This window comes from Canis lupus, chromosome 9, assembly GCF_048164855.1.
Source record: "Canis lupus baileyi chromosome 9, mCanLup2.hap1, whole genome shotgun sequence".
Taxonomy (NCBI): domain Eukaryota; kingdom Metazoa; phylum Chordata; class Mammalia; order Carnivora; family Canidae; genus Canis; species Canis lupus.
In genome coordinates this window covers 61,351,900-61,370,692 of record NC_132846.1, presented here as the reverse complement: position 1 = coordinate 61,370,692, position 18,793 = coordinate 61,351,900, and the positions used below count along the sequence as shown (strand labels likewise).

The 18,793-nt window shown below is 39.8% G+C and overlaps 1 protein-coding gene and 1 pseudogene across 13 annotated transcripts in view; both read left to right on the top strand.

Moving 5' to 3' along the window:
- Positions 1–18,793, top strand: part of EML5 (EMAP like 5) — a 182,900-nt gene that overhangs the window by 119,909 nt on the left and 44,198 nt on the right. For all 13 annotated transcript variants that reach the window (XR_012037050.1, XR_012037051.1, XR_012037052.1 and 10 more), the window contains 2 exons: positions 10,946–11,098; positions 11,832–11,963. Coding sequence is in view for 10 of the 13 variants with exons in the window: in XM_072839627.1 (XP_072695728.1) it covers positions 10,946–11,098; positions 11,832–11,963 (285 nt within the window). In the remaining 3 variants the exon portion in view is untranslated. The remainder of the gene's footprint in view (positions 1–10,945; positions 11,099–11,831; positions 11,964–18,793) is intronic.
- Positions 8,045–8,461, top strand: LOC140640623 (small ribosomal subunit protein uS8-like; annotated as a pseudogene).

Genomic DNA, 18,793 nt, shown 5'->3' with positions numbered 1-18,793 from the left:
GTGGGATGGGGAGACAGAAGCAGAGCAGGGAGCCCCAACATGGCAGATCCTGGGACTGCAGGATCATGACTTGAGCCAAAAAGCAGACGCTTAACAGACTGAGCCTCCGAGGTGCCCCATAATCTTTCTTTTTAAAACAGTCTTAACAGGGCGCCTGGGTGGCTCAATCAGTTAGTGTCTGCCTTCAGCTGGGGTTATGATCTCAGAGTCCTGGGATCAGGGTCCTGGGATCAAGCCCCATGTCAGGCTCCCAGCAAGGAGTCTGCTAAGGAGTCTGCTTGTTCCTCTCCCTCTGCCCCTCCTCATGCTCATGCTCTCCCTGTCCAAAGAAATAAATAAAATCCTAAAAAAAAAAAATAAAAAAAAGCAGTCAAAACGAAAGTCCATTATTATCATTGAGTTGCAAAAGTAATTCGTTTTGTATAAGTATTCCCAGATGTTCAAAAGACCCTAACTATACTATATACTAGTCTGAGTAAGGTGAAAAGATACAAATATAATCTATTTCTGTATTTCCTCGAAGTCATCATATACAACTATCTCTTGTTTGATAGCTTTGAAGACATCTTTTTGAATAACTTTTTCTTTTTTGGTAAGGACTATTATTCTTTTATTGATAGCAAGCTATAATGTTTATTTAAAAGAAAGGATTTCTAGTTTCTTTTTTCTTTTTTTTTTTTTTTTTTTAGGATTTCTAGTTTCATTGTTCTTAGATTTGTGATGTATAGAAGGAAATTCTAATCCATTACTATCATGTCTAATGTGGATTGAATTGTGTCCCTAAAAGGATATGTGTAAGTCCTAACCCCCCATACCTTTGAATGTGACCTTATTTGGAAATAGGGTCTTTGCAAATGTAATCAAGCTAAGATGTGGTCATACTGGATTAGGATGGACTCTATATTGAATGACATGTGTTCTTATAAGAAGGCTTTATGAAGACACAAACACAGACACAAAGGAAGAATATGATGTAATAACAGGCAGAAATTGAGGTGATGCATCTACAAGCCAAGGAGCATCAAGGATTGGTGGGAAACTCCAGAAGCCAGGGAGAGGCAAGAAAGAATTCCTTCCTAGAACTTTCAGAGGGAGCATAGTTCTGCCAATACCTTGATTTCAAACTCTGGCTTCCAGAACTGTGAGAAAAGAGATTTCTGTTGTTTTAAGCCACCTAGTTTGCAGTAACTTATAATGGCAGATCTAAGAAACCAATCCAGTGATCACATTCCACTTGTAGACAAAGTCTTTGAACCTAGAGTAAGAATTATTTGCACAGTTGAAACTTTGCTTAGTTGATTGTCCTCTCCATTAAAGCTTGAAAGAAGTAGGAAAATAATAGAACTCTAGATGCCCTAAGATGTTAATGATCCCGGGGCACCTGAGTGGCTCAGTGGTTGAGCATATGCCTTTGGCTCAGGTTGTGATCCCACAGTCCCAGGATCAAGTCCCGCATCAGGCTTCCTGTGGGAAGCCTGCCTCTCCCTCTGCCTATGTCTGTGTTTCTCATGAATAAATAAATAAAATCTTTAAAAAAAAAAAAAAAGATGTTAATTTTCCAGTTATCAGATTATTTTAAAATTTGGAAATAATGTCTTATATCTTCAGTGCTGGTATTTTGGAACTTAAAAGTAACCTGGAACTTGAAAACCAGGACTGTATGAATACGATGTCTGTATAACCCTTCAAAGATCCAATTTTATCCAGGAGGCCCTGGTGCAAAATAAGTCTCCTGTGCCTACAGAGCAGTCATAGCCTTATTTTTTTTTATTCTTTTAGGACTTTATTCATGAGAGATACACAGAGAGAGGCAGAGACATAGGCAGAGGGAGAAGCAGGCTCCCTGCAGGGAGCCCCATGCGGAGCTTAATCCCAGGACCCTGGGATCATGTGATGGTAGGGGACCTTGGTAGGGGACTCTGGGTACTGCCCCAGTTAGAGAATGCTGCAGATTCCCCACATAACAGTGCTCTGGCTGGCTAGGTAAAATCCAACACTAGAAGAGTCCCTTTCTCCTGCTTTGAACTGGTAGTATCTTCCCAACATCCTCTATTGGCAAAGCTTTGTATCAGTTTGCTGGCAAGACAAAAATCTTCTACAAGGCCCCAGAAATGGTAGATTTGGAACTAAAAGACAATAAAGTAATAACTGGCACAGACTACTCTTTAGTCTAATTAGCATCTATATGTATCTTTTTATGAACAGTTGAACTTTGGTATAACCACAGAACTGACATTATGTTTGTGTTCTACCCGAAAAGTTTCTAACCAAAGAGATGCAGCTGCAGTTGGTACGGGTGAAGAAATTCTCAACCTCTCCCCAAAATTAGAAGACACACAGCTCCAACAGTCAGTGTATCCATTGCTGACTATATTCATTACTAACAAATTCACTTTTGGTCTTACTGAATATTCTCTTACCTTAAGACTAAATTGTAAAGTTAACCACCAATGAACTTGTATAAAATATTTAAAAACAAGAGATAAGAAGTAAACAGTTTTGGGATCCCTGGGTGGCGCAGTGGTTTAGCGCCTGCCTTTGGCCCAGGGCGTGATCCTGGAGACCCGGGATCGAATCCCACGTTGGGCTCCCGGTGCATGGAGCCTGCTTCTCCCTCTGCCTATGTCTCTGCCTCTCTCTCTCTCTCTCTCTCTCTCTCTCTCTGTGTGTGCGTGACTATCATAAATAAATAAAAATTAAAAAAAAAAAAGAAGTAAACAGTTTATATATATGCATAACAAGCATTTATGTATAGTCCCTATTTCTGTAACTGGTTATGGGCTATGGTTGATATCTCTGACTTCCCCCTTCTAGTATCCATTTCATATTTTCTTTGTCTTAGCCAGAACCTCAGATAATTAGAGTTATTTAGCTCATGAGGTAACCCAGACCTTCATTGCTAAATGATGTGAAATCTCAGTATCTCTACCTGATTTTTTTCCTGGTGGTTGTTCCATTAAGTTTTACCATTGGTCATGGAAAACTAAGAAGCATCCCAATGAATCCCTCTGGGTTTCAGATATAGTCCCCTTTGCCCTCAGTGTGTAGCAATAACTCAGTGTCGCCTCTGTAATTAGGAACAATCACTCTAGCCAGAAGAGTAACAGCCCTTCTCTTTGCCTGCTGTTTCACTGGCACAAGGAGCCCAACATGGCCAAGTGGCACTCTCGCCTTCCATTTCAGAGAGGCATATGTCCCCTAGTAAAAGAATTCTCTCTGCTCTTGGGAGATAAGACTAAATCAGCAGAGCTCAGAGTTGCCAGGATGTAAAACAAAATTGTGCAAGTTGGTTATTAGATTGAATGGTGAGAAGAGTCCTTCTCACTTCTACTTCTTGATTTCCAGACCTGTGTTATCCGGCTATGAAGTAGACAATGGTCTGTGATTCAAAGCATGTGTTGCATGCTGTAAGACAAAACCCTTATCTTTGAGGGCATTGTTTCTCAGATGGTGCCATAAATTAGTTTTCGATAAGCCATTCCACAGTTAATTAATTGTTCTTTTAGTAACTTTCTCTTGAGTAGTGGGAGTTGTGATAAAATTAATTCCATGGGTATAAGTCTAATGCTACATATTTTTGATTATAAGTTCCTTGATCAGAAGCATTAAATTCGGTGATGGTGGATAAGGCATCCCATGTGTTCATGGATGGCAGTGCTAGCAGGATCATAATGGTCATAGAAGGCAAATCCAGAATTCATGTCTGTTTTAGTGAAGATGAATCTTTGCCTCCTCCATAATGGAAGAGGCTCAGTATAATCAATATGCTACCAGTTGGCTGGTTGATCCCCCTAGGGAATGGTACTGTATCAGAGGTTCACTTGATCTCTACTGTTAGCATATTAGACACTCAGCGGTAGTGGTAGTGGTAGCAAGATAACCTTGAAAAAGAGAATCTATGTTTTCCAAGTCTAGCATAAACTCTGTCTTTGTCACCGTGGGCTCACTGAGTGAGTACTAATTGGCTAGGAAAAGAGGCTTCTCTGAGATCCATAGAGCACAATACTGGTCTCCTCTGGAATAGACGATTTGGGCATTCTGTAGGACACAAAAATCTTCACATACCTTGCCCTTTTTGAAAGTTTCATTTTCTATCAAGGAAAATTCCATTCTTTCTAATCCTGAAAGAATCCAGTCCCCAACTGATCATCCAACTAGTTAACACTTGCTAATGAGTCAGGATAAATCTGTCCATCTGGTCATTTCTCACCACAAAAGTGGCAAACCAAATGTACTGCTTGAAGGTGCTGCCCATTGTGAAATTTTACTTTTACTGCTATCCTTCAGGGTCACCCCTGAGTGGGGCTATAGTGACTTCAGATGGGTACCAACATATACTATATAGAAACATCTGTAAATCTGGCTCAAGTTTTTTCTTCCTCAGTCAACTGATCATTAAAGAATACCTGTGAGGCCACAGGTATAGACTGGGAGAGAGAAGAGATATTGTAGCAGGAAGTATTGTTGGATTCTGAGCCACTTATTCATGCAAATTACTTCTGACTTCCAGATCTGTGGAAGACTGGTCTTTTATATACCATTTCCATTTGATCATAGATAGCTGCTCTGCACACCCAATCTATGGCTAGATAGGTCATGTAACTTGCGATTCAGGGAGGAAGCTTAGGACACATAGTCACCTGATATCCCATAGTTAGGCATTTAGTCTCTACCAAGGCCAAGTAGTAAGGCTGAAACACCTTCTCAAAGGGAAAATAGTTACCTATAAAGAAGGGTACGGATTTTTTTCCCAAATCTAAGAGATCTGCGGTACAATTCTCCTTGAATAGCTTTCCAGAGGCTTCATGCAGACACTTCAAATAGTGTCTTTATTTACCACAGACACTTTGAGTATCATTGTATTTGCTAGATTATAAGGCCTAAATGGAAGATCAGCTTGCCTTCTTTTCTGGTCCCCTGGAAGCCTCTTAAGTGACTTGATAAATGAATAGAAGCAGCTAACTCAAATGTGTAGACTTCCAAAAGGCATAAAAGGCATTTTGCTCCTTTTGTTTGTGGTAGGTGATGGAAGGTGCAGCAACCTGCTTTTCACCTTTAAAGGGAGTATCTTGATGTATTCCAGAGAATTGGATCCCCAGAAGCTTCTGAGGTGGCAGGTCCCTTAATTTTTTGTGGGAATTATCTTCCACTCTCTTGATTCACTTATGTCTCACTAAGACATCTAAAGTACTTGTTGCTTCCTGCTCCCCAGATCCATTCTGCATAATGTCATCAATGTAGTGGACCATTGAGATGTTTTGTGGAATGTCAAGACGATCAGGATCTCTCTGGACTATATTATGGCAAAAAACAGGAGAGTTGAATAGCCCTGAGGCAAGGCTTTGATGGTGTGCACAGATACAAGCCAGGTAAAAGCAGACTGCTCTGGTGGTCCTTATAAATTGGGGTGGAGGAAAAAAGCATTAACTAGGGCAGTAACTGCATGCAAAATGTTAGGGGCTGTGTTTGTTTGTTCTTGTAAAGATCTGGAAGAGTAGCTTCAGTTAGTATTGCTACCTGATTAAATTTATTATCCATGGTTAGTATCTAAAGTCCCTCTTAGGGGAGCCTGGGTGCCTCAGCTGGTTAAGCATTCGACTCTTGATTTCAGCTCAGGTCATGATATCAAGGTCGTGAGATGGAGCCCTGAATTTGGCCCCACACACGGCAGGGAGTCTTCTTCTCTCCCTCTGCCCCCCACCACACTCTCTCACAATTTCTCTCTCATATGAATAAATAAATCTTTAAAAAAAATAAAAATAAACAAAATCCATCTTATTTCACATAGACCAAACTGGCAAGTCTAAGCGTGTTAGATATTTTCACCAGTGTATTTTTTTAAATATTTTATTTATTTAATTCATGAGAGACACAGAGATAGAGGCAGAGACATAGGCAGAGGGAGAAGCAGGCTCCATACAGGGAGCCCGATGCAGGACTCGATCCCAGGACTCCAGGATCATGTCCTGAGCCAAAGGCAGGTGCTCAACCACTGAGCCACCCAGGCATCCCATCACTAGTGCATATTTTAAGTCTTTGGTAGTATCACTGATTTTTTTCAATTCTCAAGCCTGCAGTTTTGCATCTGATTTATTATCTTGAGAGAGAGAAATTTCCAGGAGTTTGCACTTATTTTTCCTTGTAATGACCCTTATCCCATGGATCATGGAACCAGTCTAGTGGATTCTACAAGTTGCCAGGTATAAATGCTACAATTCAGGAATTGGATGGAATTCACAGAATTAGTGTCAGTTCAGAGCCCTGTTTACTAATTCCTGAATGTTTGAGTATTTCCTTTTCTTCAGTTGAGCCATTTGTGGCCACTGATTGATTTGGAAGAAGATGTACTTAATATGCTGTGGCATTGCTACAGGGTCCTTTTCAATGAGACTTAGCCTTCCCTTTAATCAGGGGCTCTAAGTATATGATTGGCCCAGGTCTGAAAACAAGCTGAGAATCTGTGACTTTCCATCATGGTATCTGAAGTCCGTTTCTTAGCCACCAGGTCTGGAGTTTTTTCTGTTACATAGAACAAACATTAATCTAGTAGTCTACTCATCTGTTTCATTCCTTCAGATACCATGATTGATTAGTCACCATCAGAAATCTCCACAGGCCAGAACATTCTGATTATTAGTACCTTCCTGCTGCCCTTTTTTGGTAAAAGAACTGCTCTTTTATTTTTATTTTTTTTAAGATTTTATTTATTTATTCGTGAGAGAGAGACAGAGGCAGAGACACAGGCAGAGGGAGAAGCAGGCTCCATGCAGGTAGCCCAATGTGGGACTCCATCCCAGGTCTCCAGGATCACACCCAGGTGGCGCTGAAGGTGGCGCTAAACTGCTGAGCTACCCGGGCTGCCCAAATCTGCTCTTTTAAGTGCTGCTACTTGGCTTCTGCTTTTCCTAGATGATCCCTATTGAATCAGGAAGCCCATATTAATGGAGACGTCTCCCATTCCTGATCTACACAGGAGGATATCATAGAGCTTTTCAAAGATGTAGATGTTGCCCTTAATGTTATTTCTCAATGGTTTTGTAAAGGGACTATTTTCTAGACTTTTGAGGGGGTTGTTCTTGGTGGGCAGACATATAGGTTGCATATGAAAAATCTGCTGCAACATTCTTACCTCCCTAAGCTTTTGTATTCCTTCCTCTATATCAAATGTTAGCAAATCCAGACCACCTCCTGATTTTGTAAGTAATATTTTATTGGAACACAGCCATGTCCATTCATTTATGTACTATTTATATCTGCTTTTGTGCTACAGTAGCAGAGTTGAATAGTAGTGACAGAGACCATATGGCCTGCGACACTGAAAATATTTACTCTCTGGTCCTTAAAAAAAAGTTTGCCAACCTCCGCCCTAGAGCATGCTGAGATTTGATCCAAGCTAGGAGTCTAGTGACAGCAGAGAAGTAGTTGTGATGGTTCTTCAGAATGTTAAACATCCCCTGCAAAGCATTTACCCCAGAAGGTCAGTCTTCCCAGACACAGGAGAGCAAACTTGGCCCCAGCTCTGAGACTCAGTAAACACAGAAGTTCAAGACTTTCAGTTTTTGGGGATGCCTGGGTGGCTCAGCAGTTGAGCATCAGCCTTTGGCCCTGGGTGTGATTTGGAATCTGGGATCAAGTCCCACATTAGGCTTCCTGCATGGAGCCCGCTTCTATCTCTGTCTGTGTCTCTGCCTCTCTATATGTGTCTCTCATGAATAAATGGATAAAATCTTTAGATTCAAAAAAAGATTTTCGGTCGGCTATCAGCGCCATCCTGCAGTCTGAGCCTCGATTTCGGTGCCAGAGCCCTCTTGGGCAGAGGATGTTGCCCTTGCGGGGGGCGGGGGGGGCGGTGGCACTTAAGCCAAGTAGGGGAGAGTCAGTCATGTCGGTCCGCTGCACGCTCCGCACTTTTGAGAGAGTCCGGCCTGTGGAGCACTGGCCGCAGTACTGGCGGGAACCGGAGCTGCCGACCGCTCTGAGAGGCCATAGCCCGACTTGGTCTGCGGCCCCATGGCCTTAGTGGTTGGGGCCACATCCTCCTGGATGGCGGCTGAGCCACATGGTGCGCATGAACGTCCTGACAGATGCTCTCAAGAGCATCAACAATGCTGAAAAAAGAGGCAAGCGCTAGGTTCTTATCAGGCCATGCTCCAAAGTCATCGTCCGATTTCTCACTGTGATAATGAAGCATGGTTACATTGGCGAATTTGAAATCATTGATGATCACAGAGCTGGGAAAATTGTTGTGAACCTCACAGGCAGGTTAAACAAGTGTGGAGTGATCAGCCCCAGATTTGATGTACAACTGAAAGATCTAGAAAAATGGCAGAATAACCTGCTCCCATCCCACCAGTTTGATTTCATTGTACTGACAACCTTAGCTGGCATCATGGACCACAAAGAAACAAGACGAAAACACACAGGAGGGAAAAATCCTGGGATTCTTTTTCTAGGGATGTAATTCATATGTGCAAATAAAATGCCTCAATGGAAAAAAAAAAGGATTTTCAGTTTTGTCTGAATCTAACCGGTTGCTCCCATTCCACAGTTCGAAATTCCTTCCTTTCCAATCAGTGCCCCATCACATAAGAAACTTGGTGAGACTGGGAATTCAACTGACATTGTAAATTTGCAACCTACACAATTAAATTTTGTCTTTTAATTTTTAGCAACATCAGCTTGTGTTCTCTATTCAGACCATGACTCATACTGAGAGTTTAAAGACCTAAGCTTGGGGATCCTGGGTGGCTCAGCGGTTTAGTGCCTGCCTTCGGCCCAGGGCGTGATCCTGGAGACCCGCGGGTCGAGTCCCACATCAGGCTCCCTATATGGAGCCTGCTTCTCCCTCTGCCTGTCTCTCTCTCTCTCTCTTTCTCTCTCTCATGAATGAGTAAATAAAATCTTTAAAAAATAAATAGACAGACAGACCTGAGCTTGCTCCTTCTTTCTTTTAAATGTTCCAGGCACTCAGTGGAATCTTTTGCACAGTATCATTCTTGGGGTCATCGTTATTTTGTGTCAAAGACAGCAGCCTCTTGGACTCCCAGGGCATTTTACTTCCTTAGACACTCTATAGTTAACCACAGGAGATTACTTGATTGTTAAGCCAGTGCATCCCATTTCCCATTGTTAAGGGCTCAGCACTGTGTATATATCCAAAGGCATGACTAAACCAATTCCAAAAAGTTCCATCTTCAATGATCTGTCTCCTGTGACTACTTCAGTACCAGTTCTGTAACCATTTTGCTATAATTTACAGACAGAAACCACCTTAGTAAATGGAATAGGGGAAATTTAATATGAATAAGTGTTGTTAACTAATAAAAGATGGTTAGCTACTAAAAGAGGTAAGGAGGATTCTAAGGAGTATAGGAGTAGCAACTGCAGAAAGCAACTGCCACCTGCAGGATTAGTGGATGGTGATTAAGGAAGGACTCTTCCTCTCCTCTCCCAGGCAGATTCAGATCTCTTTGGAGAGGATATGGGTGCCATTGAAAAAGAAACTTGCCAAAGGGCTGGTCAAAGAAATCTTTTGCTGTGGTGGCAGAGAAAATCTTCCATTCCCAATCCCATCCCCCATACCTACCCTTGCCCTGTCATTAATATCATCTACTGGTTCCAGCACACCAGAGGAAAGAAAAATCTCTTCCTTCTTTGGCTTTGCAAGGACCCTTCACAAAATCAAATTAGCTGGAAAAGGAAAAATATCTACAGGGCCTAGCTCTAATATCACATAGCAGGAAAGAAAAGGGTGGATTTGGAGCTGAGAGGCAATAAATTAATAACAAGCTCTTATCCAAGTTCATGACTGTGACTACTAACTGTATGCCACTGTTTCCCATATTTATATCTCTAGTCTAGTCCTCTCCTTTGAACTTCAGAGAAGTATAATTATATCAAACTGGCTTCTCAATGTCTTCACTTAATTTCTCATAAGTATCCTTAACTGTATGGGTATAAAGCCAAACATTTGTACTTCCTCAGTTTTTTCCATCTTGGGAATAATATCACCATTTGAAAAAAATATTCTTGATTTTTATCTTTTTCTTCTGCTCTCCTCCCACTAAGAGTCCTGGCAACTCTATCTTCAAAATATCCAAATCCTCACCTTTGTCATCACTTTGACGCCAGCTGCAGGTTGCCATCATCTCTTAAATCTCAAAAATCATCCTAGATTTCTTCATTATCAATATGTTCTTGATAATGAAATGATAAATAAATAACTTGTTCTTAGTTCATTCTGTAACTTTTCATTCTGTAACAGCTGTACCCCATCTCTCCCTCTCCAAATGTTATGTATGACACCAAAAGTCTTAGGACTTTTGAATATGTCTGCCATATATCCCTTGCTATCAGGGCAAGCCCATTTTTGTTTATTTCCCAATACATATTAATTCTTTTTTCTTCAAAATTAATAATATTAGCATCATTATTTCTTCAAGCATGATTAGATCTTCCATGCATGGATAGATCTTCCTAGCTTTAGTAATTATCTATTGTCATATTTTTTCAAATTTGAAAGGACTTTTGTAAGGATGGCCTTATTTCTTAAATTTCTGATTTGTAAAAAAAAAAAAAAAATCTGATTTGTTGGATAGAAACTACAGAGGTAGTAATCTCAAACACACACACACACACACACACACACACACACAAATTTCCGCATATGTCATTGGCTTTTTACACTAGTTAAAATCTCTCATTATCTTTCATCAACTTAATTTTTTAAGGTAAATATTAGTACTTTTGTTACATTTGGAAGAGGGGAATGGTTTCCATACCACTGATTTCAGTAGAAAACTCTGTTGCCTGCATCCCTTGACTCCTTTTGAATACTGATTTGGGGCCATAATGGATACAGAAATTCTCTTTGAAATTAGAAGTTCCTTAGCACATAATTAAAAAAAAAGAAAATCACCTGATATATGCTGTCTGTCTCTTTTAGGTGGGAGATGTTGCTGTTTTTCTCCTGACGGTAAAGCTTTAGCTGTAGGTATGAATGATGGAAGTTTCTTAATGGCAAATGCAGATACTCTAGAGGACCTTGTGTCTTTTCACCACAGAAAAGATATTATTTCAGATATTCGATTTTCACCAGGTAAGACAGCGTTGAAATCATATTTGATTATTAACTTGGGTGAGGTAGTAAGCAAATATATCAATATGTAATTTTTATTAACCATTATTCTATCTTGGAATTTTAATTTTTTACTAGAAAAGACAATAAGGTAGGAGGTAAAATTCCCGTATTAGATCAGTGGCAAAATATCCAGCTTAGTGCCAATTCTGTCACTAAATTTTCTGTGTGATTTGAGCCAAGGCACTTCTCTGGGTTTCGGTTTCTTCATTTCTAACATATATTGGATGACTATCTTCATTATATTCTTAATACTTTTGAAATTTTGCATTAATTTTGCTTCATCAATTTCCATGTATTCACTCTGACAAAATACACTATAATGTGGGAAGTACTAATGTTAAGGCAAAATTTGTTAGTTTACCTCCATTTCTTCTAAATTTAGAGGGCTTTTTTTTTTCTTTTCTTTCTTTCTTTTTAAACACATGCTGTATTAAATTATATGGTATATAGTTTTTGGTCCTTGCTTTCCATTGAGCTGTCTCACTACACCAAAGAAAACATTTTGTTAATCATAATATACTTGAAAATATATAGTTACAGTTTGTCACTTGATACACATTTTGCTATAATTTACAAAACACCTAAGATAAGAGTTCCTCCAAAAAAATATTAAGAAAATTAACTCTAGTTGTTGAGTGTAAAAAATATTTTTAAAGATAGAAAATCTCAAGCAAATATGTTTCTCTTCTAGGTTCTGGGAAATACCTTGCGGTAGCATCCCATGACAGTTTTATAGATATATACAATGTGATGAGTAGTAAACGAGTAGGAATATGCAAAGGCGCTACCAGTTACATAACCCATGTTGATTGGGATATTAGAGGTAAGAATTTAAATAACCTATTTGGTAAAAGTTCATTTGATTTAGCATACTATTTTAAAGAAACCAAAAAGTGATTCAACAAATGAGTTCAGAATCCTTGTGAGAAACATTCTCAAAATTACTTTCTACTCCTTTATTTAACATCTGAAAGTGGATGCTACCAGTTTAGATTTTTCAATACTTAAGTTATAACTCAAGTGGTAGTAGAGTAATAAGTTCTTTAATTTGTAAAGTAAATTAAATATTAGGTAAAAAAGTTTTTCAGTCATTTGTCCTCACTTTTGTCAGATAAGTTTAGTATAAACAATAATTGAAAATTTGGAAAATAGATATGTTAATGAGGATTTTAATGTCTTTTCACCGTCATTCAATAAAACACATTTCTTAAAAATAGTCACAATTGTATAACATACAGAATTTAATGAGTATCTTTATCTTTGTTTTTTTAGTAAAATGCTTTGCACATGGCAATGTTTAATAATTTGGATAAATGCTAAATATTTTAAATGCTCCATTTTTTTTTAAAGATTTTATTTATTCATGAGAGATACACAGAGAGAGAGAGAGGCAGAGACACAGGCGGAGGGAGAAGCAGGCTCCCTGTAGGGAGCCTGACTTGGGACTCGATCTCGGATCTCCAGGATCCCGGGTCTCCAGGTCTTCACCCCTGGGCTGAAGGCAGTGCTAAATCGCTGAGCCACCTGGGCTACCCCTAAATGCTCCATTTTTAAGGATTTTTGTTTCATGTATTTATTTACATAAATCTAATTGTTAAAGTTTTTCCAAACATAATTAAACAAAATGCTTTTTTAAAAAATCCTCAAATTTATTTCTGTGGTTTTTTATATGCATAGGAACAAAAATAGTTTTTATGTGTATACACACATAAAAATTAAACCATTTATGAATTCAATATGTGGTTGACTGTGGAGGAAATTGGTTTTTATATTTAAGACTAATTTTTCCCATTAAAGGTAAACATCCTACTTCTAGGGAAGATAGAGTAGGAGGGTGCTAAACTCACCTTGTATCAGATACAGATACAACTAACACCCACATCAGTGTAAATAACTCAGAAAATGACCCAAAGACTGGCAAAAGAGATTCTCCCCAGCTAAATGTAGAGAAGAAGCCACACGAAGAGGGTAGGAAGGGTGGAGATGCGGTTGAGAACTAAAAGGATTCATAGGACTCTCTTCAGGAGGGAGGAGGGACACTGCGGGCTTGGAGAGAGGAGAGAAACAGACCATCACAGTGGGGAGCCCACAGGGAAAAGACAAAATATTTGGCTTTGAAAACCAGAGGGGTCAAATTACACAAATTCTTACAATCTGTTCTAGGCTTAACACCTAGAACTTTAAAAATCAGCCCTTTTGGCTCTGGGAGAGCCAGGAGGGTGAGAGGAAACTGAGTCTCCCCCCTTAATGACACAGTGTAACAAACAGCCCTGGAAGCAGCAATTGGAAAACCCATGGAGTATGTAGAAGAGAGTTTTGTTTTACTAATCTCAGAGCAGGGATCCCTGGGTGGTGCAGCGGTTTGGCACCTGCCTTTGGCCCAGGGCGCGATCCTGGAGACCTGGGATCGAATCCCACGTCGGGCTCCCAGTGCATGGAGCCTGCTTCTCCCTCTGCCTGTGTCTCTGCCTCTCTCTCTCTCTCTGTGACTGTCATAAATTTAAAAAAAAAAAAAAAAAAAAAAAAAAAAAAACTAATCTCAGAGCATATGAGTTGGGAAACTATCTAAGAACAAAAGAGCTAACAGGCACCATTTCCCTCCCGTGTCCCCAGCCTAGACATAGGGACAGCAACGAGAACCAATGAAGCAGAAACACTCTTCACCTAAATTTCTTTTTTTTTTTAAGATTGATTGATTGATTGATTGATTGATTGATTTTATTTATTTATGATAGAGAGAGAGAGAGGCAGAGGCACAGGAGGAGGGAGAAGCAGGCTCCATGCTGGGAGCCCAATGCGGGACTCGATCCTAGGACTCCAGGATCACACTCTGGGCCAAAGGCAGGCGCCAAACCACTGAGCCACCCAGGGATCCTCTAAATTTCTTAACAATGCTCCCTGCTCCTACGTTCTTCAGATACACCCCTTCCAGCCAGACCTTGGTTCCAGGTCTCCTTTCACAGCAGACCTACACAAGCCTTGCTAACACCACATACCCCACTTCTGTGTGCTCCTGGGGACATGCCCCTTCCAATATAACCTTGGCTGGAACCCATCCAAAGCATTGCCATAATTCTGGCAGAATGCAAGCAGCCCTGACAGGAACCAGCACTACTCCGAAGTGACTCCTACTCTGGGAAGAGACAAACATAACCATAGACATTAGTCTAACTACAGTGCCAACAGTGAGTTGGGGGCAGACATCTCATCTGACTGCAAGTCCCACCCACCTATGAAAGCTTCTCAGGGGACAACACAGGGAAAGTGCCCTGCAGTTTGGTCCTACTACATCTCTGGCAAACACCTGGTCTGACTCAAGCCCAAGGTGGCCCCAGACTGTCCCATTAACAACAAAGGGAAAAACCCTGCCCACAGCAGCAGAGAGCCATTGCAGATGACTGGACTGAAGGCAAAAGCTACTCAGCAACAGCAGTAGGGCACACACAACACATATAGGAGACACTTCTGAAGCGCTGGGTTCCAGTAAACAGGGGACATGGTGCTACAGGGCACCACAGGACCTCTTTTTCATAAGGCCACTACTTTCAAGAGCAGGAGATATAGCTGACTTTCCTAACAGAGAGAAATAGACACAGAGAATTAGACAGCGTGATGAGACAGGAATATGTCCCAAATGAAAGAAGACAAAATCACAGCAAGAGAGCTAAACAAAATTTGAGATTAAAAAAACATGCCTGATCAAGGATTTAAAGTAATGACCATAAAGATACATAATGGACTTGAGCAAAGAGTAGATGACCTCAATAAGACCCTTAATAAAGAGAAGAAAGCATAAGAAAGAGTCAATCAGAAATGAAGAACTCAATAAATGAAATTTAACATATACTAGATGGAATAAATAGTACACAAGAGTAAGCAGAAGCATGACTCTACAACCTGGAGGACATAATATAATGGAAACAAACATAATAATGGAAAGCAATCAAGCTGAACAAGAGAGAGAAAAAAATAGAAATAATAAATGAAAACAGACTGAGGGGGCAGCCCAGTGACTCAACAGTGTAGCGCCACCTTCAGCCCAGGGTGTGATCCTGGAGACCCGGGATCGAGTCCCACGTCGGGCTCCCTGCATGGAGCCTGTTCTCCCTCTCTCTCTCTCTCTCTTTCTCTCTCTGTGTGTGTCTCTCATGAATAAATAAATAAAATCTTTTTAAAAATTAAAAAAAAACAGACTTAGGTAACTCAGTGATACCATCAGGAGTAATAACATTCACATTATAGGAATCTCAGAAGGAGAAGAAAACAGGAGGCATAAAATTTATTTGAAGAAATAATAGCTGCAAACTTCCCAAATCTGGGAAACAGAAATCTAGATCCAGGAGGTGCAGAGAGCCCACAACAAAACCAACGAAGGAGGTTTACATGAAGACACACAGTAATTAAAATGGCAAAAAGGAGTGATAAAGAGAAAATTTTAAGAGCAGCAAGAGAAAAGAAGATAGTTACATAAGAAACCCCATAGGGCTTTAGCTGATTTTTCAGCAGATGTTTTGCAGGCCAGAAGGAAATGGCATGATATATTCAGAATGCTGAAAGAGAAAAACCTGCAGCCAAGTATACTCTATCAGCTCCCAGAATAGAAGGAGAGATAGAGTTCCCCAGACAAATAAAAGTTAAAAGAATTCATGACCACTAAACCAGCCCTACAAGAAATATTAAAGGTGACTCTGAGTGGAAAGAAAAGACCATAAGTAAAAGTAAGGAGGGATGCCTGGGTGGCTCAGTGGTTGAGCACCTGCCTTTGGCCCAGGGTGTGATCCTGTAGTCCCAGGATTGAGTCCCACATCGGGCTCCCTGCATGGAGCCTACTTCTCTCTCTCCTATGTCTCTGCCTCTGTGTATGTGTGTGTGTGTGTGTGTGTGTGTGTGTGTGTGTGTGTGTGTGTGTCTCATGAGTAAATAAAATCTTTCTTTAAAAAAGAATTTGAAAAAAAAGAAAAGTAAGCAGTAATACTAAGATATCTATAAAAAATCAATCAAGAGATTTACAAAAGAAAAGGAAATGCAACACCATATACTTAAAATAGGGAGGGGAGAGAAGAGTAAAGAATGGGTTCAAGGGGATCCCTGGGTGGCGCAGCGGTTTGGCGCCTGCCTTTGGCCCAGGGCGCGATCCTGGAGACCCGGGATCGAATCCCACATCAGGCTCCCAGTGCATGGAGCCTGCTTCTCCCTCTGCCTGTGTCTCTGCCTCTCTCTCTCTCTCTGTGACTATCATAAATTAAAAAAAAAAAAAAAGAATGGGTTCAAACCTAAGCAACCATCAACCTAAGATAGACTGCTATAGGCATAAGATGTTATATACAAACCTAATGATAACAAATCAAAATCCAGTAATAGATATACAAAGTATATCACTAAAGAAAGCCAGCAAACCAGGAGAGAAAAGAATGAGGGAAGAAATGAATAGAGAAGAACTATAAAATCAACCATAAACAAGTACCAAAATGGCAATAAGTTACCTACCTACCAATAATTACTTTGGATGTAAATGGACGAACAACACTCCAGTCAAAAGACTAGGGTGAGAGAATGGATAAAAAAGCAAGACCCATCTATATGCTGCCTATAAGAGACTCATTTCAGACCTAAAGACACATGCAGATTGAAAGTAAAGGAATGGAAAACCATTTCTTATCCAGATGGAAGTGAAAAATAAGCCAGGATAGCCAATACTTCTATTGGATAAAACAGACTTTAAAACAAAATCTGTAACAAGAAATAAAGAAGGACAGTATATATTAATAAAGGGAACAATTCAACAAGAGGATATAACAGTTGTAAACATTTCTGCACCTAACATGGGAGTACTTAAATACATAAAGCAATTAATAACAAACATAAAAGAGGTAATTGATAGTAATACAATAATAGTTGGGGACTTTAGCACCTCACTTATATCAATGGATAGGTCCAAACAAAATCAACAAGGAAACAGTGGCTTTGAATGACACTGGACCAGAGGGATTTAACAGACATATTTAGAACATTCTGTCCTAAAACAGCAGAATACGCATTCTTTTCAAGTGCATATTGAACGTTCTCCAGAATGTATAACATATTAGGAAACAAAACAGGTCTCAACAATTCAGAAAGCTTGAATTCCTATCATGCACCTTTTCTGACCATGATGCTATGAAACGAGAAATCAACCACAAGAAAAAAAAAAAAAACTAGAAAGAACATGAATACATAGAGGTTAAATAACATGCTATTAAATAATGATGGTGTCAACCAAGAATTCAAAGAAGAAATTAAAAATCATGGAGACAATGAAAATGAAAACACAATAATCCAAAATCTTTGGTATGTAGCAAAAGCAGTTCTAAGAGGGAAGTTCATAGCAAAATAGGTCTACTTTAAGAAGCAAAAAAAATTTCAACCTAACCCTACACCTCAAGAAGATAGAAAAAGAACAAAACCCAAATCTAGCAGAAGAAATGAAATAATAAAGATTTGAACAGAAATAAAAGAGAAACTAAAACAATAGATCAGGTCCATGAAACCAGGAAGCTGGTTCTTTGAAAAGATCAACAAAATTGTTAAACTTCTAGCCAAGTTCATCTAAAAAAGAAAAAAATATATAAAAAAGGACTCAAAATCAGAAATGAAATATGGGAAATAATAACCCGACATCATAGGAATACAAAGAATTGTAAGAGAATAGTATGAAAAATAATATGCCAGGGATGCCCGGGTGGCTCAGGACATGATCCTGGAGTCCCCGGATCGAGTCCTGCATTGGGCTCCCTGCATGGAGCCTGCTTCTTCCTCTGCCTGTGTCTCTGCCTCTCTCTCTGTCTCTCTCATGAATAAATAAAATCTTAAAACAAAAGAAAAGAAAAAGAATATACCAAACAATATGACAGCATAGGAGAAGAGGATAAACTTCTGGAAACATATAACCTATCAAAACTGAAACAGGAAAAGAAAATTTGAACAGACTGGTCGCAGCGATGATACTGAATCAGTAATCCCCAAACTCCCAACAAACAAAAGCCCAGGACCAGTAACTTCACAGGGCAATTCTGCACACTAAAAAAGAGTTAGTGCTTGTTCTTCTCAAAATTTTCCAAAAAATAGAAGAGGAAAGAAAGCTTCCAAATTCATTCTTTGAGGCCAGCATTACATTAATACCAAAACCAGATAAAGACACCACAGGAAAAGAAAATTACAGGCTAGTATTTCTTTTTCTTTTATACTACATTTTTTTTTTATTTTATTATTTATGATAGTCACACAGAGAGAGAGAGAGAGGCAGAGACACAGGCAGAGGGAGAAGCAGGCTCCATGCACTGGGAGCCCGATGTGGGATTCGATCCCGGGTCTCCAGGATCACGCCCTGGGCCAAAGGCAGGAGCCAAACCGCTGCGCCACCCAGGGATCCCAGGCTAGTATTTCTGATGAACATTAGATGCGCGGTAATCCTCAACAAAATATCAGCAAACAAAACCCAACAATATAATAAAATCACTCTCACGATCATACAGAATTTATTCCTGGGATGCAGGCAGGGTTCAATATTCACAATCAATCAACATGATACGTCACATCAATAAGAGAAGGGATAAAAAGCTTATGATCATTTCAGTAAATAGAGAAAAAGTATTTGACAAAGTACAGTATCTATTC